Source organism: Chrysemys picta, chromosome 5 (genome assembly GCF_011386835.1).
Source record: "Chrysemys picta bellii isolate R12L10 chromosome 5, ASM1138683v2, whole genome shotgun sequence".
NCBI lineage: Eukaryota > Metazoa > Chordata > Testudines > Emydidae > Chrysemys > Chrysemys picta.
Window position 1 is genome coordinate 99,828,293 of NC_088795.1, and position 27,809 is coordinate 99,856,101.

General features: G+C 40.3%; 2 protein-coding genes across 11 annotated transcripts in view; one reads left to right on the forward strand and one right to left on the reverse strand.

Annotated features, from left to right (window-relative positions):
* Positions 1 to 8,095, forward strand: part of RFC1 (replication factor C subunit 1) — an 80,512-nt gene extending 72,417 nt beyond the window's left edge. Inside the window, exons 19-25 of the mRNA XM_065598152.1 lie at positions 122 to 220; positions 912 to 1,066; positions 1,236 to 1,353; positions 3,928 to 4,073; positions 4,892 to 5,105; positions 5,544 to 5,735; positions 7,529 to 8,095. Coding sequence (XP_065454224.1) covers positions 122 to 220; positions 912 to 1,066; positions 1,236 to 1,353; positions 3,928 to 4,073; positions 4,892 to 5,105; positions 5,544 to 5,735; positions 7,529 to 7,612 — 1,008 coding nt within the window. The 3' untranslated portion in view covers positions 7,613 to 8,095. The remainder of the gene's footprint in view (positions 1 to 121; positions 221 to 911; positions 1,067 to 1,235; positions 1,354 to 3,927; positions 4,074 to 4,891; positions 5,106 to 5,543; positions 5,736 to 7,528) is intronic.
* Positions 1 to 27,809, reverse strand: part of WDR19 (WD repeat domain 19) — a 138,106-nt gene that overhangs the window by 14,811 nt on the left and 95,486 nt on the right. For 6 of the 10 annotated variants that reach the window (XM_065598145.1, XM_065598149.1, XM_005286352.5 and 3 more), the window contains 9 exons: positions 27,260 to 27,328; positions 26,649 to 26,726; positions 20,528 to 20,624; positions 18,644 to 18,768; positions 16,615 to 16,696; positions 14,798 to 14,948; positions 13,130 to 13,253; positions 11,365 to 11,441; positions 9,923 to 10,047 (listed from right to left, as the gene is read on the reverse strand). In XM_065598145.1, coding sequence (XP_065454217.1) covers positions 9,933 to 10,047; positions 11,365 to 11,441; positions 13,130 to 13,253; positions 14,798 to 14,948; positions 16,615 to 16,696; positions 18,644 to 18,768; positions 20,528 to 20,624; positions 26,649 to 26,726; positions 27,260 to 27,328 — 918 coding nt within the window. In that variant the 3' untranslated portion in view covers positions 9,923 to 9,932. Of the gene's footprint in view, positions 1 to 173; positions 266 to 8,881; positions 9,064 to 9,922; positions 10,048 to 11,364; positions 11,442 to 13,129; positions 13,254 to 14,797; positions 14,949 to 16,614; positions 16,697 to 18,643; positions 18,769 to 20,527; positions 20,625 to 24,449; positions 24,501 to 26,648; positions 26,727 to 27,259; positions 27,329 to 27,809 lie in introns of those variants that run through there. The other 4 variants (XM_065598144.1, XM_065598148.1, XM_065598147.1 and 1 more) reach the window with 3 other exon arrangements.

Below are 27,809 nucleotides of genomic sequence, written 5' to 3' on the forward strand. Positions count from 1 at the left end.
CATTTGTAGCACATGAACGCTAGATTGCTGCTTTTGTATAGAGATCAGATTTTCTTCCTATGTCTTTGTCCTGTCAGATGTCCTTAGCTATACATAAGCTGTCTGTTTTGTTTGTTCCCAGGTTTTACATAATCTTAGTATGTGGTGTACAAAAAATAAATCACTGACCTATGATGAGGCAAAAGCTGATGCCAGCAAAGCCAAAAAGGACATCAAATTGGTAAGAAGAGTGTACGTCTTGGATCAGCTGCTAATGGATTTGTTCCTAGTAACCAGAAGTTCAACAAAAGAAATAAAATACTAGTAGTCAAAATATAGAGGTAGTCAGCTACTTAAAAAGTGTTTTGAGTATGCACCAGACCCACTTATTTGCTAAAGTTTTGTCACCATAACTGAAGAGTAAAACCAACAAAAAAATTGAAGTAGAGTTTTTCCCAGAACAGGTGAGAGCAGAATGCTCCTTGAAGTCTATTATGGATCTGTCTCACTGTGCAGATCTAATTTACCTGTGCAAGATTAAAATATTTTAGATGAAGTAGGCCAGGCAATACAGCTTTTTATCATGTTTTTTTGTTGTTTTTTTTTTTTTTTTTTTTTTTAAAGGACTAACTTGGCAGCTCCCCGAAGGTTAAAGATTATGGAGCTCACTCCTTCCTACCCTTGACAATCGTTCATCCTCACAAATAGTCATAAAATTATTTACCTCAACCTACTCGCAGAGGTGTTGAAGCTCAATCTTAGTGTCTGTAAAGCACTTCAAGATCTTTGGATAGAAGTAGTTATAGTAGAGTTTTATATTAGAGTCCAGATATAGCTATGGGCCGTCACTATAGTTACTTCCTGTCCTCATCTACTATTCGTAGAAGATGCAGCACATGTGTGATCAGCTTTTTAAAATGCCTTTATTTTAGGGCCCCTTTGATGTCGTCAGGAAGGTTTTTACTGCTGGAGAGGAAACTGCTCACATGTCTCTTATAGACAAATCTGACCTATTCTTCTATGATTACTCTCTAGCACCTCTTTTTGTCCAAGAAAATTATGTACATGTGAAACCTGTTGCTGCTCGGTGAGTTGTCCCATATCACAAATAGTGAAACTGGGGTGGTCTGAGGGGAGAGAGAGAGTGTGAGTGTGTGTGTGTGTGTGTGTGTGTGTGTGTGAGAGAGAGAGAGAGTTTTTACTCTTTAATATATTTGGAGGTTCCTGCAGTAATATGGACAACTACTTTTTTCCAGAGGTAACATGAAAAAACACTTGATGCTACTGAGCAGAGCAGCAGACAGTATATGTGATGGTGATCTAGTTGACAAGCAGATTCGCAGTAAGCAAAACTGGAACCTTCTGCCTACGCAGGTAAACCCTTCTTTCATTTCTCATACGTAACGTAAGGATGTCCCAGATACCAGACCACTCCCTTGAAATTGTTGTCCTGGTTTATTACATAACTTATAGTTTGTACAGTTATATTGTTCAGTTCAAATGATAGATTCTGCCATTTGGACTACATTGCCCATATTCACGTGAGTGAAAAGCTTCTCCTGTATTAATACAGCATTTCCAAAACTTCTGAAAGCTTGAGGCTCTCTTCAGGAAATTGCATGTCCCCTGAAACCCTGTTATATGTTGTAGAAAATTAAGATGGATAAGTCTTTATCATCATGTGTGTGTCCCCTACCTCCCTTGGCTAGTCCTTGTAATCCCCCCGCCATCACACTCTCTCTCTCTCTCTCTCTCTGAGAAAAACAGTGTTCACGTTTAAAGTATCATTGGCATCTGAGTTAGTTTTCATTGAAATGAATGAGACAATTCAGATCTCACAGGTATTGCAGCAGGCTCTTTGCAAACTCAGGCAGACACCTCTTCATTTGTTACACTGTCACATTTTGAAAGTTTTCTTTGTAACCATAATTGTTAGACTGTTGGTTTTAAAATTAAAGCTGACAGTCTGGAGAACAACATGGAGATCTGTCCATGCCATCTTGGCCAGTCCCTCTGGTGTTTCTCTCCCTCTCCCCTTCACACAAACTTTGAGAAACACTGTCACGCCCCTGGTGTCAAGTTCACAGAAACCTCTTGAAAGCTGTGTCCATTGGGGGATGCATGAGTGCCCCCTCAAGGTGCTAAACATTTGGTGGCCAGGCTGTATATATAAAGGAGGTTATTCGTGCCAGCCATTTCAGTTCCTTCAACACAGAGCAGACGGGATCCTCTGTGTTTGTCATCACGTTTAGGCTGGTGTAGTAGCCAAAATCATTAAATAGTTCAGTTTGAGGATAGTGGCTTTTGGTTTTGGGGTATTTTGTATCTTAATAGAGTTTTGCAGCCTTTAAGGACTCAATCTGGTGCTGAGGCTGTGCCCAGACTGAAACCCCAAAAGGAGTTTAAAAGCTGTGCATGGTGCCTAGCTATTGTTCCTGAGCCTAATGCACATCTAAGGTGCCTAACTTTCCCACAGAGACGGTCATTTATGTGTCTGGATACTCCTTTCAGGAGATACTCTGAAGGCAGCTGAGCCAGAAACATCAAGAACGGCCGGCCTCTGTACGAAAGGCCATGACAGGTGGACTAAGATGTCAGCTCCATCCCTGGTCTGTTAGGTTTTTAATTTATCCCATTCTGAGACACCATATCCCAGGGGTCCCCAGTGCAGTCCCCGTGGGGGCCACAGTGCCCGCCAGGGCATCCATGTGCGCCCACATACTAGCCGCCGGAAAAGCAGCCGCTGAAATGCTGCCGAATTTCGGTGGCGACGTCTCTTGATGACGCTGCTTCACGGCGGCATTTCAGCAGCTGCTTTTCCAGTGGCCACAGTGCTCAGCGGATAGTTGTCTGGCGCCAGCCCCACGGAAAAGGTTGGGGACCACTGTATGAGCCCATGTATGAGCCTTTTTCTATGCCATGTATCAGTAGCTGTATTTCAGCTCTAACCATATGATTGAAAACAACTTGAAATCCGTAATGCCTATGCTGAGGGATTCATATCCCTTGGCCTGAGGGACAGGGGTGGGGTGGTGCACAATTAGTTGTGCTGATGGCTGGCACACCAGATATATCTGTTGCTCTTAAGTGGTTAAAATACTAGGAAATATGCATTTCCTTTGCAAGGGATACTGAACTTTTTGCACTTACTTCTAGAAACATGCCAACGTACAGGGATTAAACTAGTCCTTTAGATTTAATATTGAGAGGATGCTGGCCATAATAATGTTTAGAATAAGAAAAGATATGGGATTTTTCTTTTGGTGGATATGGTGCATTTTAGAAGTTTTAAAAATGAGAGAGACTTAATAATCCATCCCATTACCACTGTAGGATTGTCTCCACATTTTCTTTTGCTTTGCCCAGTCTAACTCTGCCTGTATCCAGGGATTCTCCATCACTGGCACTTTTTAAACAAGATTATTTTTCTAAAAGATCTGCTCTAGTTCAAATAGGAATTATTTTGGTGAAGTTTTTTGGCTTGTATTATGCAGGAGGTCAGACTAGATGATCACAATGGTCCCTTCTGGCATTAGAATTTATTATATGACTTCCTCCACTTCCCACTGGAGATTATTCCACACCTCCAAGATACCCTGTGGGTATGTCTGGACTGTGCTTAAAAAAAACCCTAGCACTGAGTCTCAGAGCTCAGGTCAGTGGGCTCGGGCTGCATGGCTAGAAGTTGCAGTTTAGGGACTCTGGCTTGGGCTGAAGTCCGGGCTCTGAAATGCTTCCCTCTCACAGGGTCTAAGAACCTGGGCCAGTCATAGGTCTTTCATTGCAGTGTAGACATACCCTATATTTGTATAGGTCTCCTCTATCTTTAACTTCTACAACATGCCACTATTGGTATTTTGTATTTTCAGTGTGTCACTTCAGGAAATCCTGGTGCCAGTGTTAAACATTTACTTCTGAACTGAATTTCATGTGTACTTCACCTTTCAGGCCATTTATTCGAGTGTTCTCCCTGGGGAGCTAATGAGAGGTTACATGTCACAGTTTCCTAACTTTCCAGGCTGGCTGGGGAAATTTTCATCCACAGGCAAACATGATCGGATTGTTCAAGAACTGGCAATGCACATGAGTCTCAGGTAATGCAGACCTCCCTCTGTGCTTCCCAGTGTACACTGTTTTGGGATGTTTGTTCTTACTGGTAATGATCTAAAAGAGAGCTGAGTTACATTATCTCTTGCTACAGTTAGGAGGAACTAGGTTCTGGAGAGCAGCAGGTGAGGAGAGAAATGAGAGGCTGATCTCTCCTAATAGGAGAGAGGGCACCAATAAGAAAGGAGAGCAAATGGATTAGGGACAGGACTGAATGGGGTTTGGGAGAGAAGGTAACACTGGTCTTGGGAGGGTCAGAGCAAAATGTGTGGAAAGCAGAAAAGCCTCTATTTGCTATAGGTTTCTCCTTTTAAAATTAATATTAAAAGGTACATTAGAGAGAGGGTAAGGACACAGATACATGTGCTTTGGCTGGCAATGGTCACATTCCAAGAGCTTAGTCATAGGCTTCCAATAACACTGGGCTAGCACTAAGGTGGTCAATAGGCAGACTATAAAGCAATTTTTGTATAATCAACCATTAAAATAGTTTGAGAATATGATTTTATTTAAAAAAAATTGTGGTTTGCTGTGGGATGCCCCTTGCTAGCTAGTCCACTGTAAATGATACTGTCTGTCCAGGGCCCTAATCTGGATATCTTATGGCAGGGGCATTTGTAATTATTCAGCACTGGTAGCTCCATGCCGAAATGCAGCCTGCATTATGGTGTTCCTAGACACTGCTGATTCTTAACATGGTGAGAGCCTATTCATGAGGGTGTATTTTGATTTGCACTGGGAGCTGACCTTTAGGAATGAGCCTCAAGGAAATCCTGTTTAATGCAATCTCTCTTCATTTGGCAAGAACCCACACCAGCAAGAGAGCCGTAAACATGGAGTATTTGTCATACTTGCGGGATGCACTTGTTAGACCCTTGACAAGCTTAGGAACAGAAGGTGTACAGGATGCTGTAACATTCATGGACTCCTACTGCTTGATGAGAGAAGATGTTGAAAATATTATGGAAATATCCAGCTGGGGAGGCAAACCTAGTCCCTTTTCTAAACTGGACCCCAAGGTAAAATTCACTAGTTACGTTCTGCTATTACCTCCTTCTATAAATGTATGGTAATTCTTTGGCCTTATGAATAAAACACAGAATAACATCCACTGTGACGTGGCATTGGGACAGGACATGGATGGCTGAAGCAGGTTACCATTTCTGCTCCCAAAGTTACAATTTTGAAAGCTGATCTATAACCATGCTTTCAAATATTCATTAGCCAAGTGACTGAATCTCAAAGAAGAAATACAGATTAGGCCCTTAATCTGCATTTTAGATGCGTCCTCCTGTGTACTCCCCGCATTCCTTTCCCTGATAGCTGTCTCCTTCTCTGCAAGCCTTAGGCTACAGATACTCTTCTCTGGGGGAGTCCTTGACCAGATCATAGCTTGGTTAGCCAAACAACGGGGAGTCTTTAATCTAGTGCTTATAATGTCTCCTCACCCCGAACAGGTCAAAGCAGCTTTTACACGAGCCTATAACAAAGAGGCACATTTGACACCATATGCCCTGCATGCAGTAAAGACCTCTAAACGGCAGCCAGGGCCCGGGTTGGCTTCAGAAGTGAATGAAGAATTGAATGCTGATGAATTGCAGTCTGATGAGGATGAGCAAGATCCTATTGAAAGTGATGCAATGATCAAGGTAATGCTTCCAGCCAATAATAGAGCAGTGTAACACCAAGGAAACCGATCTGTCTCCTGTGAGAAGTTGGACCATCTCACCAGGGACTCGAACACACACTGGCTGGTTTGCTGGGTGTTTAACTTTGATTCTTCTAAATCTCATCTTGTTGCAAATAGGGGAGCATTTTCTGATGGTAGGTTTGAAATTTTGGCTGGAGCACTGTTGTCTAGGGTTACCATACGTCCGGTTTTTCCCGGACATGTCCGGCTTTTCAGCAATCAAACCCCCGTCCGGGGGGAATTGCCGAAAAGCCAAACATGTCCGGGAAAATGCCGGCTGGGCACTTCCTCTCCCGCGGCGGCTCTGCTACGCTCCTCCCCTCTCAGACTTTCAGAGCCGAGCTGCCCGAGCCAGCGCTACCGGCTTCGGGCAGCCCCCCCTGCCTCCGGACCCCGAGCCGCCGGCCAGGCACTTCTCCTACCCGGCTCCAGCTGCTCTGCTCCGGCAGCTCGGGGTCCGGAGGCAGGGGGGGCTGCCCGAAGCCAGTAGCGCTGGCTCGGGCAGCTTGGCTCTTAAAGTCTGAGAGGGGAGGAGTGGAGCAGCTCAGCTGGAGCCCGGGTAGGAGAAGTGCCTGGCCGGCGGCTGGGGTCCGGAGGCAGGGGGGCTGCCCGAAGCCAGTAGTGCTGGCTCGGGCAGCTTGGCTCTTAAGGGCAGTTAGGAGCAGGGGTCCCAGGAGGGGGCAGTCAGGGGACAGGGAGCAGAGGGGTTTAGATGGGTCAGGAGTTCTGGGGGGGGCCGTCAGGGGGTGGGGGTGTGGATAAGGGTTGGGGCAGTCAGGGGACAGGTAGGGGGTAGGGTTCTAGGGGGCCAGTTAGGATGTGGGGAAGGTCTCAGGAGGGGGCAGTCAGGGGACAAGGAGTGCAGGGGAGGGCTAGGGGTTCTGAGGGGGTGGGAAGTGGGAGGGAGTGGAAGGGGCGAGGCTAGGGCAGGATGGGGGCGGGGCTCCTCCTGTCCTCTTTTTTGATTGTTGAAATATGGTAACCCTACTGTTGTCTAATATTCAAGTAGCACATTTAGGGTCTCACGTCACTCAGCCAATTTTCAATTTGGTGTTTTTCTGTTTGTAATGCAATTGAACACCTCATCAATTCCATAATTTCAGGGAATGCTTTCGGCATCACTAGGACAGACGTTGCCCATTTTGGTGAAAATCGGAAAAGCAAAAGGGCGACTTGCAGAGCTCTTTGCATTTGGTTGCCAGAGCCAGCACTTTCAATCAGCTCTATGAAACAAAGAAATTGCTGGTGTCTGCAAAACATCTGTGTTGCTCATTGGCCCAGTACAGTTTAAAATGTTGTTGCCATCCTGAATAACTTATCTCCCAGACAGAGAAGAATGATGGGGGAGGTATAGAGCCCCTACTAGGGTGACCAGATGTCCTGATTTTATAGGGACAGTCCCGATTTTTGCGTCTTTTTCTTATATAGGATCCTATTACCCCTGTCTCAATTTTTCACACTTGCTGTCTGGTCACCCTAGCCCCTACTGTGCAGGAGATGGAAGGGTGGCACACAGGGACGGAATGGAGGGATGCCAGGAGCCCTGGTATGTGCAGTGAGCTTTGGCAACAGCAGTAATGAAGCGAATGTCCCTGGTCCTTTTTGACTTAAGTCTTTAGAGGTTTTATTTAGATTATTGACTGCTTCAGGATCAGGACACAACTTGGAAGTAACTAATATTATCTGTTTATGATATCCTTCCTTTAGACTTGGCATGGCACACTAAACCTGCATTTTAAATTTTATTTCCAGCAAAAAAAGGCAAAGTCTTCCAAACCGTCAAAATCAGCAAACAGAGAAGAAACAAAAAAAGGAAAAGGGAAAGGAAAGAAATGAGACACTGAACTGTTCAATACTGACTGAGTACATTGGGTAACCACTCTAGCTTTGGACACAGCTTTGCTTGCCCATAATACCCACTTTCTGGCAGTGATCCTATTGCAGCTGGAAGGGTAGAACCAGTGGGCTGAAAATGCTCCTCTTATAGAGGTAGTGTGGCTGCTTTGCAATCCAAATATGCATGGGTGATGTAAATGTTAACATGCTGCAAAGTATAAAAAAGATTGTAAACAAAATGCAGACTTTAGTCTGCTGCTGGAAGGTCACCTGTAAATAAGCACCAGTTGCAGCAGTAGCATGTTGAAAGAGGGGCTTAGGTTCCTGCCATTTATACGAATAGTCTTTCTTCACAGGACTTTGAACCTTTTTTACTAAATCTCTGCTATTATGTGGTGAAATCTTGTACATAATGCAAAAAATTTAAATTGCATCTTTCTTTTGTACATTATAAAATTGCAATAAAATTAGTTTCACAATTTTTTTTTAAAATTATATTGGGCTTATTCAGGTTTCTCCCCCCTTTTCATAGCTTGAAGATGGTATTTGTCCCCAGCAGGCCTTCATAACAATCTACCTCAGCTTTTGGGGCTACAGAGTGTATTGGAATTTCTTCCCTGGGTTTTGCCTTCCACCTCCCCCTCATTTTGTTGAAGGAGAGAGGCATGGAAAAGCTATATCACTATAATATGTCACTGCTTCTGGGAGCTGCTTGAGGTAAATGTCACTTATAGCCTGCACCCCTGAGCCTTTCCCCAAACCCCTCAATCCCAACACAGAGCACCCTCCTACCCCTCCACCCCCCTGCTCTATAGTGCCCTTACTGCATTTGTTCAGGAAAAAAAAACCCAAAGCCTGATAACCTAATATGCTCTTACCCCCTCCTCCCCCATTGAATTTCTAGCTCAAGATTCCTAAGCAGTGTTGTGGAATTTAAACACCAATGTCTATATTGCAACAGCAACATGGAAATCTTTACAATATCTTAAGTTAGAAAAACGTTAAATGGGTATACCCCACAAGGTCCTGAGATTAGTGTAATGCCCTCTTTATTATGCTAAATTTTACTTCCTTCAGCTATTTGTATTGCTTATCCACATCTCCTAGCTATCAACCCCTCCAGTAATGAGTTGCCTATAAATGAACACACATGGAAGCAGTCACACCAGAGCTGTAGAGGAAATTCTATTGGTACTATACTCTTAAATGAAGTGACAAACTTTCATATGCAGCAGAGAATGCTGAAACAAAACAGACTTTAAGTTTAACTTTAAGGGTAAAATTGGATTTATTCTGCTTTCAGTAAATATTTAGTTAATTTTTGTATCACAAAATAGAGAACAGAAATGACAACTGCTCAGGTATTAAATTGTTTGGGGGGGGGGAAAAAATCCACCAAACTGATAAGGAGCTTCCTTAATGCCACAACACTCCAGAAGGACCCAATCATTCTGAAAATGAAAAGGAGCAGTTACTCAGTCTTCAAAATAGAGGCAACTGTACCAAACTGACTTTTCAATGCATTAACAATAAATAAATTGCTTGTCAATCTTCTAATATGAAATTAACGTTATTATAAAACTGAACCTCTTTCATAGTCAGGATTGATGTTTAAATGGAGAAGATATGTACTACAACTAAAAAGTGAAATATTAGTCTGCTGCTTATGGTGACAATTTCTTTACACAGTGGGTATTAAGCACTTTTGAAAACCTACAGGACTGTAGGTACAATACACTAATTACAGCTCTCACGTAAGAATAGTTGGTATCTGAACAGTACTAAGCTTTGTCCACTTGAACTACAAACAAACCAAAGACTTCTATTTTCAGGTACCAGAATTGGGATGTCAAATACTGGATTCAAAATGTTAACCAGTACAGTATTTACTGTAAAATAGGCTAAGGAGTGAATTAATGGCAGCAAGTGATGAGAATTTGGTTGCATTCTTTGAAGACTGAGCATTTCAAACCAAAACTTGCTACCTGAGGTTGTCAAATAAGAATCAAAACTAATGGCTTGCAGTGCCTTCTTGCCATCCTGTTTATCACATTGATAGGTTCTCAATCTGCTTCAGCCTGTAGGCACTACCCCTGTGCTTGGTGTTGCACATATTCATCTTTGATTGTAAACTTTGTAGGGCAGGGAACACCATAGAGTTCCCATATAAACACGCACACTTAGCATACTAAGTTTTGTAATTACATAAATATCCATTTTCCCTAAAGTTCATCAAGCTAGTCACTGTATCTTGGCTCATTTCTTGCATATCTTCCTAAGGTTTGTTCTAGAAGTGGCAGTAGCACTTACTTGAATAAATTCACTGTTCCATTTCTTCTGGGTTGAGATATGGTGTGCAGTCAGCTATCTTCTTAAGATGGACAATGCTAACTCCTTCTGAACACATTGGACATATATTTTCACTCTGCAACATGCTATTTTAAAAGAAATATTTCAGGTCAAATTACATTCCTGACACCATTTTCAACCACACGGTGTTGGGCTTGATGCAGGAATTAGTGGGGAAAAGTCTATGGTCTGCTATGCACGCAATCAAACTAGGTAATTATAACAGGTTTTAAGGGCAGAAAGAACTATCAATTTTAGTAGGTGGGGAGGGAGAAAATGACACAGTTGTAAGATGTCAACTACAGTAGAACCTGAGTTACAAATATCTCTGAAACAGAGGTTGTTTGTAACTCTGAAATGTATGCACCTTTGAACAAAACGTTATGGCTGCTCTTTCAAAAGTTTACAACTGAACATGAGTCAACACAGCTTTGAAACTTTACTATGCAGAAGAAAAATGCTGTTTTTTTTTTTTTTTAGTTCAATAACACAGAACTGCATTGTATTTGCTTTTTTTGGGGGGGGGGGGGGTCTCTGCTGCTCCAGATTGTGTGCTTCTAAACCAGATGTGGGGTTGACTGGTCAGTTTGGTGTTCGTAATTCAGATTCTGCTGTAACTACTTATAATTTGGAAAGAAGGGGTTTCTTGGATGCTGCTATAGTAAAGCACATAAAGCTCTTGGAAGGCTGTCTAGCCCACTACTGTATTTTAGAGATGGGCTATGTTAGTAATTCTATTTAAAGCTCCAGTCTCATTTGATAAATCAAATATGCAGTCTTATGGCTACCCAGGTATGAAAGTAAAATATGCAAATCTAAAAAGAGAATATTGAAAGGGAAGGCTTTCTACTGATAAGGTAGTTCTGTTCAAATGTCAGTAATAAGCACTAATTGAGCTGAGGAACTGCTCCTACTTCCCTGTGACTGCTAATCAGGAGATATTCCCTTGCTTAAAGCAGAATAACTGAGGTCAAAGCTCTGCCAAGGTACATTCTTACTCTGGAACCAAGCATTATGGAGAGTGTGTCTGTCGGGTGGGGGAACAGCTGCTTTGGTCCTTTGAATCTTAAGGGGACCACATCAATAGTTGGGGCTCCTCAGGCCACTATTGGTGTGTTTCTGCACTGCCTCTTTGGGGTTGGGAAGGTGCAGAAGCCTATTTCCACCCTTGCTAGTTTCTTTCAAAGGTTACAACACTGAATCAGCTACTCCGTTCTCTATTTGTAGCATGCATTCGACACGCCCAAATGTGTTCATGCTAAGGTAGCACTATGGTGAAAGTGTGGGGTAAGGGTAAATGATGGGCCTTCAGAATGAAAGGCTTAAAGCTTCTTCCTGTGGAAAAGGGTCTTTGCTATTAAAAAAAAAAAAATCCTTATTCAGCAGGAAAGATTCCAACTTACTTTTTGAACTCAGAGTGCAGGGCAGGGAAGTCACAATTTGGACAGGCTGTCCAGTCATTTTTTACCATATGCCGACCCTGCAGGTGAAAGTTTTCAATGATTAAACCCGATTGTAAGTATTTGCATCCTAATCAGCATTCTGACTCTTCAGCTCTGCTCCTTTCTGCAGCGAAAGATCTTAATTCTAAAAAGTTTCATGAAAAACAGTGACACGAACTTGTAATGGTATCAAATACCCTACAGCGTGGCTAGATTTAATGCTACTGTACTTTATTTTCAAGCGAACATTACATGAGATTGATCATTTGGATACTTCATTTTTGCATCTGTTGCTGCATGAATAGTGCTGTGGATTTTAAGAAGTTCTGAATAAGAAGATGCAGAATTTCATTACATTTTTCGGCTATTTGTATTTCTCCCTTCTTCCCCTCTTTTTGGCAAGGGACAATTCCATGACAATTACTGAGTTACCATTTTAAGCGTTTATAAACAGCAGTCCCAGATATTTACCAAAAATGTTGGGGCTTTTTTTTATACTGGAGTTTGTTCTAGGTACAAGATTTCACTTGCTAATCATGCACACAGAAGGCACCAGAGCTGTGAGGTCATCTGTTTGCATACCTCCTTATCCAACCTGAGATCACAAAGTTGCAGGCAAAGCAGCAGTTTTTGTGATAGTCTGCTTAGAGTGAGACAGCTTCCTTCTTGTGTACGCTCTTAATTTAAAAAGATTCCGTAAATACATAGATTCATAGACTTTAAGGTCAGAAGGGACCATTATGATCATCTGGTCTGACCCCCTGCACGCTGCAGGCCATAAAACCGTCCCCGCCCCTTCCCTGGACTCTGCTGCTGAAGTCCCCAATCCTGTTATTAGTGACCTCAATTGGCAGAGACCCTCCTGCTAGAGATCCCTGCCCCATGCTGCGGAGGAAGGCGAAAAACCTCCAGAGGCTCAGCCAATCTGCCCTGGAGGAAAATTCCTTCCCGACCCCAAATATGGCGATCAGTAAGACCCCGAGCATATAGGCAAGAGTCTCCATCCTGACCCCTTTTAGCCATTATGCTATTTACCTACCATTGCTTGGTTTTCCTTGACAACTATGTTTTACCATTAAACCATTCCCTCCATAAACTTATCTAACTTAATCTTAAAGCCAGACAAGTCCCTCGCCCCCACCGTTTCCCTCGGAAGGCCGTTCCAATATTTCACCCCTCTAACGGTCAGAAACCTTCGTCTAATTTCAAGCCTGAACTTCCCCACGGCCAGTTTATATCCATTCGTTCTCGTATCCACGTTAGTACTAAGCTGGAATAATTCATCTCCCTCCCTTGTATTAATCCCTCTAATATATTTAAAGATAGCAATCATATCCCCCCTCAGCCTTCGCTTTGTCAGACTAAACAACCCAAGCTCCTCTTTGGAACTCTGACATTGTGCACAGCAGTCTTAATTGAAAACAAACTCCTTTCTTTCCCTTACCATACACCTTATAATTTCACTATAAAAATTCATTGGTTTCATTAAATTTTAGCAATATAATAGTCAGTTATTTTGTGTTCTCATTTAAACAATGTGGATAGAGACTGGACAAATGTGTTTGAATCAATTACAAATTTAGATGAATGTTACTTATCAAAACTGACATTTTAAGAAGGGGGAAGAGGCAGACCTTGTATACAGTGCTAAATACTAAAGGAAGCAGTCTCAAACAGTGTGCGCGCGGGGAAGAGGGGAATTTGTCATTCAATTTAAAATACTTACAGTTGCAATGCAATATGGGAGATTGTTTTTACATCCAGCGCAGAGGAGTTCACACTCTGGGAGCAGGAATTCACAGTATGGGCATGGTGTAGTTGGCTCTTCTGCCTCAGATGTGTCTGGTCGTCTAGAAATAAGATATGAATCTGAATTAAGTAGAAGAAATCCTTCACAAAAAAGAAGACAACACCTTATTTCTGTAAAGAGCAAAACATTAATTTTTTGGAGTAATGTACAGTTTCTAGTTAACAATATTTTGTCACCTTCCCTCTTCACCAATTTTCCCTTAGATACTGCACATATTTTCCTTACACTGTCTAACATTGCAAGTGGGCCCTTAATTTGAAGCATTTATTTGCCATTAAGCAATGTTGATCACCATTTTGAATTCTTAATCTCTCAAACATCCCAGTAATAAATGATATGTGTATATATACTATGTAATATCATCTAATCTTACTGTTTCTTAGGCACCACTCACCATGATATTTAGGTGTTAAATATTAGAATTTTTAAGCTTCAGAATTGTAATAGTTGGACTATAGTTTCTGCTCAGTGGAGCTGCAGTGCATAAGCTCTTTTTCAGCAAGTATGTATGGTGGTGAGGGATCCTGATCCAGACTCTACTATAAAATGTTTAGATTATATGAGGGCAGTGAGAGGGACACTTAGAAAAACTAATTTTAAGTGATTTATCTATAAAGTTCCAGAACAGAGTATATCTAGAAAAGGCTTTGATCCTCTTTCATAGCACTTTCCATTTAGCTTAATACATCCTTTCCAATGTCTCAGCATAATGAGCTTTGAGAACAATTAGACATTTTCATTAAAATATTTTATAAATTTGGCAAGGTTCAGATTTTGTACCCAGATTTTATTCAGCTGGACATGAACTATTTCAGTTATATTGACCAGAGCAGTCAAAACTCCTCCCACAAGTTGCAAAAATTCTGCTTTCAATTTCCCCCATGTAACCCTATTGTCTCCAATAGGGTATCCTGAGTATAGCAGAGCAGTTTGGCATGCTGGCTGGGAGATATCTACAGTGGCACCTAAAAAGCAGGCCAGGAGCTTTAGACATGTAGGATAAACACATCATCACTATTATCTATACAGTATTATTATACTAGGAAACCAGGTCTCTGCCTCTAAGAATTTGTGGTCTAAACAGATTACAAAGAAGGGGGAGGGAGAAGGAATTTGAGAGTTTGCCTTTTTAACTTTGGTATTTATCCTTGGCCTCGTCTCCCTTTTTTTTGTTTTAAACTATTGTCTTTGCACCTTTCTACAAAGTGCTGTGCACAGTAGTGATGCTGAACAACTGACTCCTGAAAATACAAATATAGGAGAACTACTACGACTTCGTCAGTTCAATTCACTATAGACTTTCACACCTGTGCAAAATGGGTGTAAAGCATTGCAGCGGGTTTGGTAGTATTTTACACCCACTTTGCACAGAGATAAATGACTATACCACATGCAAGACAATGAAAAATAAGGGCCTCAGTCTTTAGAGGAGTTGGAAATTATTAACCTCCCAACCTAAGGTAAGGATTATGGAAAAATATCTAAGGAAAAAATATGTAAACGTAGATTTTATGGAGGAACAATAATGCTACAGATAAAGTTGTTTTGTTGTCTGCACTTATAAATCATATTAGCCTCGCTCACCTGACCATTGCTTCAATCTTCTTTTTGTATTTAAGATCTATTTTATTGCGGTACTCCGGTCTCATCAACATAGCAGCAAAACTGAAAGCTGAGTTTTTCAATCCTGCTCTATGACACTCAATCACTGTTGACGTCAGGATTGGGACAATGTCTGCAATGAAACAATGGCAAACATTCATCTACCACTAGCAATGCTAAAAACCTTAGCAATCGAGCAAACAAGGTTGAGAGGCTTTTGAAGAAATTCTTTACTCAGGGCACAGAGCTACATGGATTTTTAGTACTTGTATTTCCACATAGATATGCAGGGTTTGAAGGGATCTCAAAAGGTCACCTAGTCCAGCCCCTTGTACTGAGCCAGGATTAAGTATAGCTACTCCACCTTCTTTAACCTGTTCTTAAACTTCCAGAGACAAGGATTCCACAACCTCCCTAGGGAACCTGTTCCAGTGCTTAATTATCCTTATAATTATAAAGTTTTTCTTAATATCTAACTTAAATCTCCCTTGCTGTCAAGTAAACCGATTGTTTCTTGTCCTACCCTGGGTGAACATGTGACCAGCTGTTCTCCCATACTTTTTATAAACAACCTTTTACCTATCTGAAGACTTACATTCCTCCCCCCAGTCTTGTCTTCTCTAGAATAAACATGCCCAGTTCTTTCAACCTTTCCTCACAGGGCCTGTTTTTTTTTTTAAACCTCTTGTTTTTGTTGTGCTTCTCGGGACTCTCTCCAATCAGTTCCCATCTCTCAAAACGTGGTGCCCAAAACTTGACACAGTAATACAGCTGAGGTCTCACCATTGCTGAATAGAGCAGAACAATTACCTCATGTGTCTTACACAGGACTTCCTGTTAATATATCCCAGTCACTGGGTTTCCTCTCACTATGGTGCATTTCTGAGACTGAACATATGACCTTGGGGATTGTTAGATTACCCCCACCTCTCCCAAATATGGTCATGGTTCACCTCTTACCATAGCTCTATTCATAGCAAAACATTCACAGTGTCTCTGGCCTGATAACTTAGGTAGAGACATCAGTGACTGGGAACTTGGGAGCAAACAGTCGAGTATAATTTCTGTCACAATGTGTTCAAGAGTGCAGGAGTTAGTGTAGCTGGCTGGTGCTGGTCATGCAGAGCAGCCTCTGTATAGGCAGGTGAAAAGTGAACATGTGGTGTAGCTATATGTACTGTCACTACTGTTGTCATATGTGAGAGGATTCTGCATGTAGCCGTTTCTCAAAGAAATTTTACCTTTGGTAGGTAACAGTATTCCCTAGACAGAGTATAAGGCATACAGCAGTAATGTCTAATTACCAAAGCAAAAAATGAAAATTTTAAAGGTAACTACTATGTAACAGTGAGCCAAGCATTAGCATCTTGCACTGTACTTTGTCCCAAGCAAGGATTGCCATAATGGTAAGACTCCCTGGCCTTGCAGTACTCTCTTGTACTGAAGATGCTGTACATTTGAAAGAAGACATGAGTTTTGTGGCAAGGTCCCAGAGTTGACCCACCAATTACATATGATATTGAAACTGTGGTTCATGCAACTTAATACCGCAACCATTTAGCAATTATTATGGTTGAGGACACACACTTAGATAGCAGTATTGCGCTCATCTTTGTAAGGCCTTCATACCGATGTGGCATGTAGCAAAGCAGGTTTTCCATGGCAGGACAGGTTTAACTTTGAACAAGTGTAGGTATGTAGTAAAAGATATGCACAACAGTAGCACAAGAGGAAAGTATCTGTCTGATGCACTGGATAGTTAATTCTCGTATGCTTTTTTGTGGGTGGACAGCACTTACGTGATGGGAACTTGCTGATGTTGTTGGCTACACGAATAAGCATGCGTGCACCCTTCATGTGATCTCCACGTTTAACATGAGTCTGAAATAAAACAAGTGGGTATATTGTTTGCAGATTACAGCAACAGCATTTGGAGGATCTGAAACTACTAAATGCTTTGGCCACTCTATACTTAGAGCCCTGCACGGATAAAAAAATGTGGATTCGCATCCGCCAGGATCAACCCGCGATATACTAGCCATCTTTTACCTGTATCCACAGCAGCAAGCTGTCTCACAAGGGCTGGGGGGGGAGGGGGGGGAAGAAGTGAGTGGGGGGGGGCAGGGTCTTGCAGAGAAGAGGCAGCAGGAGGGTGGGGTTTGGGGGTATGGGGCAGTGCAGGGGCAGGGTCTCAAAGGGGCGTTGCATCACATGCTGCTCCCAGGGGCTCGCTAGTGCTGGCACACTGAGTGCAGCAGTGCATCTTGCATCACAATCCTCATGGCCAGGCCTGGGAGCGTGGTCAGGGCTACCGGGCTGGGCCATGGTGGGGACGCTGGTGCTGGCTGAGGGGCCCAAGTTGCTGGGCAGGAAGTGGCGTGACGAGTGGGTGCTGGAGAGCCCCGACTCTGACCTGCCGCCCAACCCCAGCCACTGATTGCTGGCCCCAAGTGCTACACGAGCCAGACACCGTGGGCCAGGCGCCTCAGGTGAGTAGAGCCCTGTGTGGTTGTATCTGCATCCGATCCATTATCCACAAAAATGGTCCATGAATATGAAGTGGATATCCGCAGATTTGCAGGGCTCTCTCTATACTGTACTTGGTATTTCAGCTAATCTTAGAACTACTTGTTACCGTAGCTTCTCAAACTTCCGTAACTTTTTCTCCTTTGGGCTTTACCTCTCTTAAGCTTTTATTAATTTTAGGTTTTATTAACAACAGTTTATAGCCTGTAGCTGCCAGTAAGACTTTTCCATGGACAAACCTCCAAGTTATCAGCGAATCACTTGTGGATTTAAAGGTTGTCTGATAAGATTATTAAGGCATCAAACCATTCTAAAAGATTCTGGGCCAAACTTTCTGCTGGCAGTGCACTGATGCAATTCTACTAAAATCAAAGATAAATATAGTCTCTCATACACAGCCTACAAACTTAAGTTCTCTGCCCACATATTGTAGTGGGATACATCTGATGTTTTGTAACTTAACCGCCTGAAAACCTCCACTATCTATACTGCCAAAATAGATACAGAACCAGTAAGGGGAGGCCCACAAATATTTATGGATAGAGACCTCTACTAGGCTCTATGACACCTATATGTCTGCCTCACTACTTATTTTCTTTGGGCCACTGGAGGGGAAGATGATGTGTTTTGGGGAATGCTATTTAGCCCTCTTTATCCTCTGAAAGACACGGTCAGTGAGGTATATATTGGACCAACTTCTGTTGATGAAAGAGACAAGCTTTCGAGCTACATAGAGCTCTTCAGGTCTAGTCTTTATCCTCTGGCATTTTTATAGGGCATCTCTCTTCCCCCTCTGCCCCAACCTGAGGTCTTTCTCAGCGGAGGACTCCTTTGGTGCCTCCATTTTCTTATGACCTGTCCCTAAGCCAGCTGAAAGTGCTGACTGTTTTTGAGCCTGCTATCTCCTAGCACGGGTGAGGAAATGGAAAGCCACGGGCAGAGCAATGAAATCTAAGGAACTAGATTCTCTAGTAATTGTAAAACTACAACCAGATTTTTATTTTATCCCGGTTGCATAGGATAAACACAAGGACCCGAGCCATGTAACAGAAACCCAGGGCTGAGTAAACCGGAACTTTTGCGACTATGCTATTCAATGGTATAAAATGACTGATAGGCAATGAGCTCACTGAATGGAAATGGAATATTCTTGTACTTAGTGCATTTACCAACTTCCATCTGTATGTACTATCAACAAACATGCCAGCATAATTAATCTACACAGAGCAGCCATCTATACAATTTATATAAATATTGCATAGAATTTGCTTCATTAAATCACTAATTCTGAATCTGCATTACCTTTACTAAAATATAGCTGTGTAGAATCATAAGATTTGTAGCCATCTCAGAAGGAATTTTAATTTTCTGGGTTTTGAGTTCTGAATACATACTAAAAAGAACATCATGTGCATTTCGGTAGTTTCCTTTAAAAGAAAAAAGTTAACAGTAAATGTAATTTTTCACAACATTGCTCTTACACAAGGGATATAATTAAACTGAATTGTAGGCTTTTAACTATAATCTAAGAAGAAAATTTGAAAGTCAATTTGTCTGGAAAAATCACAAGTACCTAGATGCCTGCTACAATATCCTAGACAATACTAGTTTAATAGCTAAACGGAAAAAAATCAGTGTGACATGGGAAGAAACGTAAAAAGTAGGACATATGTGGAACAGCTCAAAGCACATGTAGATCATGATTTTATCTGCTGCTGTCCCCTATTTTAAAAATGGAAGTTGGAACATCCATTACTTTTCCAATTAAGTACAAAAGAGTAGTTTTAGGGCATCCTAGGATGGATTTCCCATCTTATTTCTACAATTAGTTAAATATCAAATACAGTGTGTTATTTGAAGTTTTAGTTTAATATCCTTCTAGTGTATGTCTGTATAGTACTTTGCTAAATTAAACAGGTGGAAAAAGATTTCACTTCAGATCAATTAAAGCTTAAAAGTGGAGGCACCACATTTTATTATTTCAGGATTACTGCTATATTTTCAGGTTTAAGGAATTTAGGCAATGAATAATAAAACCCTTGAGCCTTTATGTTCCATGCTGACATCATGAGCACATAACTGTTTTTCACTGCTGTGGTGTAGCAGATCTTTGACACTCAGTGCCATGGGTCTGAGATTTTCCAACCCATTGCAGAGCAGCAGACTGATAGCTGTTAACTTGCCCAGAACGTGATTGTCCTCCTTGTCCCTGAGGCTGCTGTTTTTCTTTTAAAAACATTTCCCATAACTTATTTTAAATTAAAAGAAAATAGAAAGTTATTCTAGGACCATTGCCTGGACTAGAGCAGGGAGCAGCCAATGGAGGAGATGCACTATTTTGCTTCCCAAACCCCTTCCTCGTTCATTTTATTTTTCTCTCCCTTCTATCTAAAATCTAACCAACCACTAAAAAACAAGTAGAATTAAAAAAAAAGAACCTTTAGAAGTCTGTTCTTTTAAAAGCAATCATTACATACTAAAATCAGTGTTTGATGTAGCCAAGGACTGCAGGATCAGTCCCTAAATTAGAAGCCATGTCTACCAGCCACTGCAATTAAGGAATAGGCCTCCATTATGGGGAAAAGTGAAGTTCTAGGTAGTCTCTACTAATAAATCTACTGGGAATGAAATAAAACAAACTAAGAGACTCTCTCCATGACTTTCCAATCTCACTTTCCAAAGGGCTCCACGTACCGCCATCACTAGGGGTACGTCTATACTGCAATTAAAAACCCACAGCTGGCCCATGCCAGCTGACTCAAGCTCGCACTAAGGGGCTGTTTAATTGTGGTACAGACATTTTGGCTCAGGTTACAGCCCAGGCTCTAGAATCTTGTAAAGTGTGAGGGTCTGGCTGCAGGCCAAGCCAGAATGTCTACACTGCATTTAAACAGCCCCTTAGCCTGAGTCAGATGGCATGGGCCAGGCACGGGTTTTTAATTGCAGTGTATACACACCCTATAAGAGTGCTTTAAGCTCCCATAACTTCACACTTCCAGATAAAGACTGGATATAAGAGAAAATGGTTGGTACACACAAGAAGGAGGTCTTTCTAAAATTAATATATGCCCTTCTTTGAGCACACTCCTACGAGTGGTAGTATCTAAAATATTTCTGGGATGGAAAATGGAATCCTGTTGTCACATCAATAAAAACAAAATAAATTAAGAGTATTGAGTGACCTACCTGCAGACTGCTCCTCCCTGGCAATTATTATGGCAGTTCGGGCAGCTTCTCTGTATTGCTTTAGTGCCATGTACAAGCGGAACAGATACTTGGCGTCCTTAATCAGAACAATACAAAAGTAATTTTGCTAATGGAACATATACTGCTGTATCATCTTCTAGATCTTAACCTCTCTCCATCTCAAGCAAATGTCAAGAGGCAGTTCAGATTTGTTTGTGAACTCTGTGGCTTGGCCATACCCTGTCGGCCTGTGCATCGTGTTCTCTGCCTGTGGCAGTGCAAACAAAACTGTGATTCAGTACTCCCACTTCTTTCATTGCTAAACTAGCTTTTTTAATATTTTTGGGGGGAAGTAGTGAGCAGAAATCTCTCTTCCCTTCTCTCCATCGAGGAGAAATTTTTACTGGACCTCCACCCCTTGATTAGGATTGTTTCTAAACTTCTCAATAAGTCCCAAACTGCTCTTGGATTGAGGAAGAGGTTAGTTTCAGGAAGGAAACAATCAGGGGAATTATTACATTCTTAACAAACAGTACATGAAAATACAGTTGAAAGATATCCCTCTTTCAGCTGGAATCTAACAGTCATGTAAATCTGCTGATATATGAGAACTTCTAAAATACATAATCTGCTTGAAAAAAGTTGAAGAGAAAGCACACTGATCATGAGGTGACTAATACTGAAGAAATTGGACACTGATTCAGCTAGTCAATCAGAGAAGTTTTTGAAATATACCTATGGGGTTTGTTTCTGCTTTTTGGTATTCTACAGTAAATTTGTAGTGGAGGAACAATTATGTAAAAAAAAGTATACAACTTTTATCTTACAAGAACCTTTTAAATAATTATAATTGAGTTGTAATTAAAAAAACTATTACAGAAAAGTACTGATGCTAAAATATTGACCTTGAAATTCTGTTCTGTATGGCTCATTGCAATAGCCCCTGATTCAACAGAAGATAAAGAACAATGGATTAAAATTACTCCTTTTTTTAGCTGCACCTGCAAAAGAACAACAAGGAAGTCTAAGTGGATCAGAAGCAGGAAGTCTGCAGGAGAATGCGTGGGTCCACTGGATTTATCATGAAATAATGCAATTTAAGGAGGTTAAAGGCTGTGCAGAGAAGCTTAGATGATGTTTTTAAATCAGTCTTCACCACAGAGGAAGTTGGAGAGACCTTCTCTTTTCAGGTAATAAAAATGACGTACTATCAGATACTGAGGTATCAAAAGAGGTTGGGCTGGAATAAGATGAGAATAAATTAAATGCCAGATTCTGCCACCTTTACACAAAAATACCACCGTACTCTGCCAGAAACCCCTTTGAAATCAGCAGTACTTCTCATGGACTAAGATACTATTTTGCTTGAGTAAGGGTGATAAAACCCAGCCATTAAAGAGTAGTAAGTCACCAGAACCAGATGGTATACAGCCAAGGGTATGTCTACATTACAATTAAACACCTGTGGCTGGCCCGTGTCAGCTGACATAGGCTTGCAGGGCTCAGACTATGGGGAGCCATGGGTGTTTAACTGCAGTGTAGATAGACCCCAAGAGATGAGAAGGAATTTAAGAATGAAGAGGCTGAGCTGCTATGAAAAATATGTAAGCTCTCATTAAAGTAAGATTCTATACCAGAGGACTAGAGGGTAGCAAAGGTATTCATCTAGCTTTAAAATAGGTGCTAAGGGGTAATCTTAGACATTATAGCCCAGCAAGTCTTACTTCAGTACCAGGAAAATTGGCTGAATAATTGAAGAAAAAAAAATTCTAGAACACTTAGATGAATGAGATATGATAGCAGCAAACTAGCACAGTTTCGGTAAAGACAAATCATGCTCTATTAAACTACTAGAATTCTCTGAGTAGCAGCAACAAATAATGGATAAGAGAGAACTAGCTGGCTATTTATATGGACTTTCAAAATGTCTTTGAAAAAGAGCCCTCACAAGAGTTTATTAAGGAAATTAATAGTCCTGGAATGAGAAGCTAAGTATTTTAGAAACGGTCTAAGGACATAAAACGAAGAGTGGAAGTAAATGATCAGTTTTTGTAATGGGAAAAGACTAATTGCAAAGTGTCACCACTGTTGTTGATTTTTTTTTTTTTTACTGTGCTGGAAAGGGTAGTGAGCAAATGGGTAGAATTTGCAGATGACGTGACAATATTTAGGTTAGTCAAGAAGGATGAAAACTGACAAGGGACCCTGACAAAACTAGACAAGTTGGCATAATGACAGCAGATGAAATCAATGCTGACATGCAAGGTAATGCAAATAGGAAAGAATAGTTTGAATTACTTATACACATTGCTGGATTCTAAATTAACTACAATCCACTCATCTAAAAGACCTGGGTAGCATTATAGACAGTTCAACAGAAACCTCTGCTCAATTTGTAGTAATCATAAAAACAAAAAGCATTAGGATATATATAGAATGGGACAGAAAATATGATGATGGAATTATGTAAATCAATGGTGTACCGTCCCCCAGAATACTGCATTCAGCATATCTCAAAAGATACACTGTGGAAACAGAGGGAGTTTAGAGAAAGGTGAGAAAATTGTTAAAGGCATGGAGAAACTTCCATATAAGGAAGAGATTGAAAAGATTATGACTCTTCAACTGAGGGAGGAGACAAATAAGAAGGACATGACAGAGGTTAACAAAATAGAGACTTGCATACCCGCCCTCACAACAACAAAAAACATTCAATGGAGATTGAAAAGAGACACTGAAAACTGATAATGGGAAATATAATTTTACATAACACATACTTAACCTGAGGAACTCACTGCCACAAAGGCTAATAACTTAATGAGATTTTAAAAAATTAAATATTCCTATAGATAATGAAACTATCTACAGTTGCATTAGATAGGATAATATATTGTATTAGATGGGACAATGCAATAATTAATTGACTAGAGTTAGGAAGAAAACTCTCCTATCATCAAGTTATTACATAATTGTCCACCACACGGTTTTTTGTACCTTCCTCCAAAACATCATCTGACCACTGTCAGAAGATGGACCACTAGCCTGACCTGGTATAGTGTTTCCTATATCCCTCGTTGTGGATGCAATTAAGGTAACATATCTAAATGACTCAAATTGTGTCTACAAATAATTTATTTTTACATCTTCAGTTGAGTCCAGTTTATTTTAAATATGGCCCTAAATGTTTTAATTTGATATTGTATGCTTTTAAATTTGGCTTAATTTTTAAAAATTAGAGAAAACAATTTTAAATAGAAAATATCCTTCTTAGAACTTTTGGAAAACATATTAATATTCAATAGACCATTACTTCTTTTTTATTGGAATTTGGCAACTTTATAGAATTTTGTTTCCAGGGTTGCTGTTTTCAATTTTTAAAACATTTTTGTATTTAAAAAATAAACACAGAACAGGAGAATCTTGTTAATTAACACTCTAGGAGATATGCACTATAGTAAGCAAACAAACAGGATATAAATCAAGGATATTGGATCAGAATCCTTTTGTCTTAATTCTGACAAGTGTAGTTTAGTATTATATGTAATAAATTTATTATTATATTAGAATACAAAGGGTATAAAAACATTTTGATAAATGTAGTAAAGGCTTAGTAATATAACACCTCACTATTAACTCTTTATTGAGAAGTGGAGTGAAACAACCAGCCTATTTTGAGAATTAGTTTGGGAATAAGTGAAGAGAGGAGTAACACATTTCTGCTGTATGGCTACTTCAATTTAGATTTTATCTTCAGTGAAATAAAAATTCTACCATCTAAAAGATATTATTCTATAAAAATGTGATTCAGATTGCCTGAGAATTTCGGTCAGGCATTTGCCTCTACACCATAATGAAGTTAAAAATTATTTTTTTTAACAAGTTACAGTACTATGATTTGATAAAGTAAAATGATGTTACTCACTGAGAGAGACTATGGCAGATGGGGTAAAGCATTCAGAAGAACAAGAGAGAGCTTTTAAATGAGAAAAAGAATGCCCTTCATACAAGTTGCAAAACAATGTTAAACATTACAATGAGTGTATTCCCACAATGCTATGATGTTTTATAAAAAAATTAAACTGTTAGAACTGGTTCTCAAACTTTTTCATATTGTGGGTTACTTCCAATTCCCCATCCCACACATTCCCCGAGGCAACCAGGGTGCTTGGTTGTGGTTTACAGAAAAAATAATGTAAGGACAGGATGTGACAGTCAGTCCATGTCCCACCCACAGTTTATAGCTGTGTGCAGCAATATTTGTTAGTACCAGATGTCCCATCACAGCCCTTACAGTTCTAATCTCTCCAGGTCACTTTGCAATTGAATTCTGTCCTCTTGAGTGTATGTTCCCTCTACAATTTTAGTGTCATCCAAATGTCTGATGAAAGGTAACATTACATCAAAACAGCACCCAACAAAGACAGATAAAGCAGCTGCTCAAAGTGCAGAGATTTTTTTTTTTATTAAAAAAAAGACAGAAATGTCACTAAATGCCCAAAGGACCAAATCCTGGCCCTATAATACAGCACAGCAAGGTTGAGGCTGGAGCTCTGCAACCTCACTACAGAGTTGGAAACCGCAACTAGAATTCTGAGGGCTTGTAGCCCTTCAGCGGCAACTACGTGTCATCTCTACAGCTGTCAAACCCAGCTCCATGCCTACAGAGCATAAATTTGTGATTCTGAATTTACAGGACTGTGGAGATTACACTGTGGAAGCCCTGCAGAGTCTTTCTGATGCAGTGTATGTATGGGAGCAAGTGCCTTCTGTAGCTCAGCCACTGAGGATCTTAGAGAACCTGAATTACCTGAAGATTACCACCATCTGACGGCTGTTAGCAATGCTAGTTTATTTTAAAACCTACATGAAAAATAATCATGCAAAGATAATATGGGCAAAATTATTTTCTCAGATCCACACTCCTATATTTTGCTCACCTAGTTGGTGATTTGCACATATATGGAAATCAAGATACTGAAGTAGAGATTGGTTGTGTGGATATGAGAGGAGGATTTCACCTCTGAAGACGTAATTTCTCTTCTCTGAGCCCTTTACCCTGAAATATATTTGGTATTCTCAGTCTTCCTTTTAACATCAGACCTATGGCATTAACAAGCAGGATTAACACTATTGGTTAACATTACTAACCAAGCACACAAACGTGACAACTGATACAAAAAATATTGCACGTAAAAGGGGAAAATGGACTAGTACAGCCTATTGGTGGTAGTCTACCAGTTCCCCGTGCCTGCATCACTACCTATTGGTGGGAGAAGTGACCTATGGACTCCAAAAGAAGTTCTATTTAGTCCTCTTTGTATAAAGGATGCTGGGTATGAAATGGGGGCTCCCAGAAGGGAGATAAAAGCAAAAATCTGTAAAGCTCCTGCAGGAATGTAATGGTGGTGTTGGTGGCCTGTGAGATACAAGAGGTCAGACCAGATGGTCTGGTGATCCCTACTGACCTTAAACTCTGTGACCTCAAAAAGACTTCCCATAAGTCACAATAAAAAATAAATACCTACAATATTTTATATTCTTAGTGTTAAATAACTGATCATTCTATATATAAAGTATGCCATTAGAAACTCAAGATATGGATTTGCTAATCTTTAGTTTTCTTTTTACTATAAACGCTTTATGTAGTCGTGTACAGATCACATATGGAATTGTATATCCCAGCACAGTGTACTTAATTTTTATCTAAGATAAGTATAGTTAGGGAAACCATACCCTATATTTGCAGTTGGAATTGACTGTAATAAATCATTTTCAACTTTGAAAATTGTATGATATTAGATAATGAAGTACAAAAATAAAGGGACAGATTTTCAAAAAAGCTCAGCATCCATTTAGGTATCTAAATGAGTAGCTAGATTTCCAAATAACTACAGAACCCATTGTCCACATATCAATGGGAGATACTTCGCAGTGAGCCCTTTTGAAAATCTGATCATTTAATTTAGGAACTTAAATGGAAGCTGAGCACTTTGCTTTTTTTGGATATATAAAAATAGTTCTGGACAATCTACATCTACTAGGTGTCTGAAGGGCAAAAAAATAAAAGAAATCATCCTGTAGAACAGAAACTGGAGAAAAAAGAGTGATAAGAATATAGTACCTTGGGCATGCCATCACTCTCCCCCATAAGGTAGTCTATCAGCTGATTGGTTAGTGCTTCATCTTTTGCCTGTCCCACCTATTAAAGACAGATGAAAAATGTCAACATGTGCCTGAAATACGGGGAAAAAGAATTAGATTTCTCCATAGAAAACCTTTGAACTTAGATATATTTAAAACATGTTTTTACCGGTGTTACGTACTCAAAATGCAGTAAAGCAGGTATCTATTTGGTTGATCAGCTTCTCTTTGACATGCTGAAGTCCATGTTGAAAAATCTAACACACTATGGCAAGGATTTCATAAACTACTACCTATTTAACAGGTTTTTAAATGGCATCCATTAAATATTAACAAGATCTAGATTTGGAATTACAGACAGATATGTTATTTACATTCCCTTTTTTCAGCATCAGTGCTAAGAAAATTACTTGGGATGGCATCAGGAACTTTTTACCTTAGCCCTTGCTTTTACTCTTGCAGCTTCCTTCTTACATCTATAAGCTATTCAAAATCTGCTAAACACTAGGACGAAATCATTACAGTAGAGACACAGATTACTTGAAAAGCAGGCTGAATATTCAATTTCTTAGGTTTATCAATGTTTCTTACTGTTTCAATAGCCATTTCTATAGCCATGTTATCTTCTGTGGTTGGACTTTTCAGAAAGTGTTTTAGTGCCTGAAACAAAAATAGAAATACAGGGATATAACAGATAAATTACATGGTATTTTCTTTATAAAAATCTTTTTCCCTATTTTTAATTCATCTAGTTCTGCAGCATCTGGGAAAGAAGGAGAAACATCCTTTGATTACATTAAAATTATGTGATCCCTGTGATCCATTGAGAGCATTTGTGTTGTTTCATATGAATCTGAAGTCAATTGAGTCACAAAGTAGTGAAAATGATCAATAAGGATGACCCCACCACGACCATGGCGGTACACAAGCATCAGCTGCTGTCCCAAAAACGGCGGTAGGAAAAAATATACTTATGAAGTCTTTCTGAAGGGTCTGCTGGACAATTACAATCCAGCACATCACCCATACCCACCCTGGTTCCTCCTCACTCCTATGGCCCCATCAGAACAGCAGGAGCATTCACAGCCTAGTCCTGGCACATTTCTTCTCAGCACTGACAGCCAGCAATGAGAGGAGATCT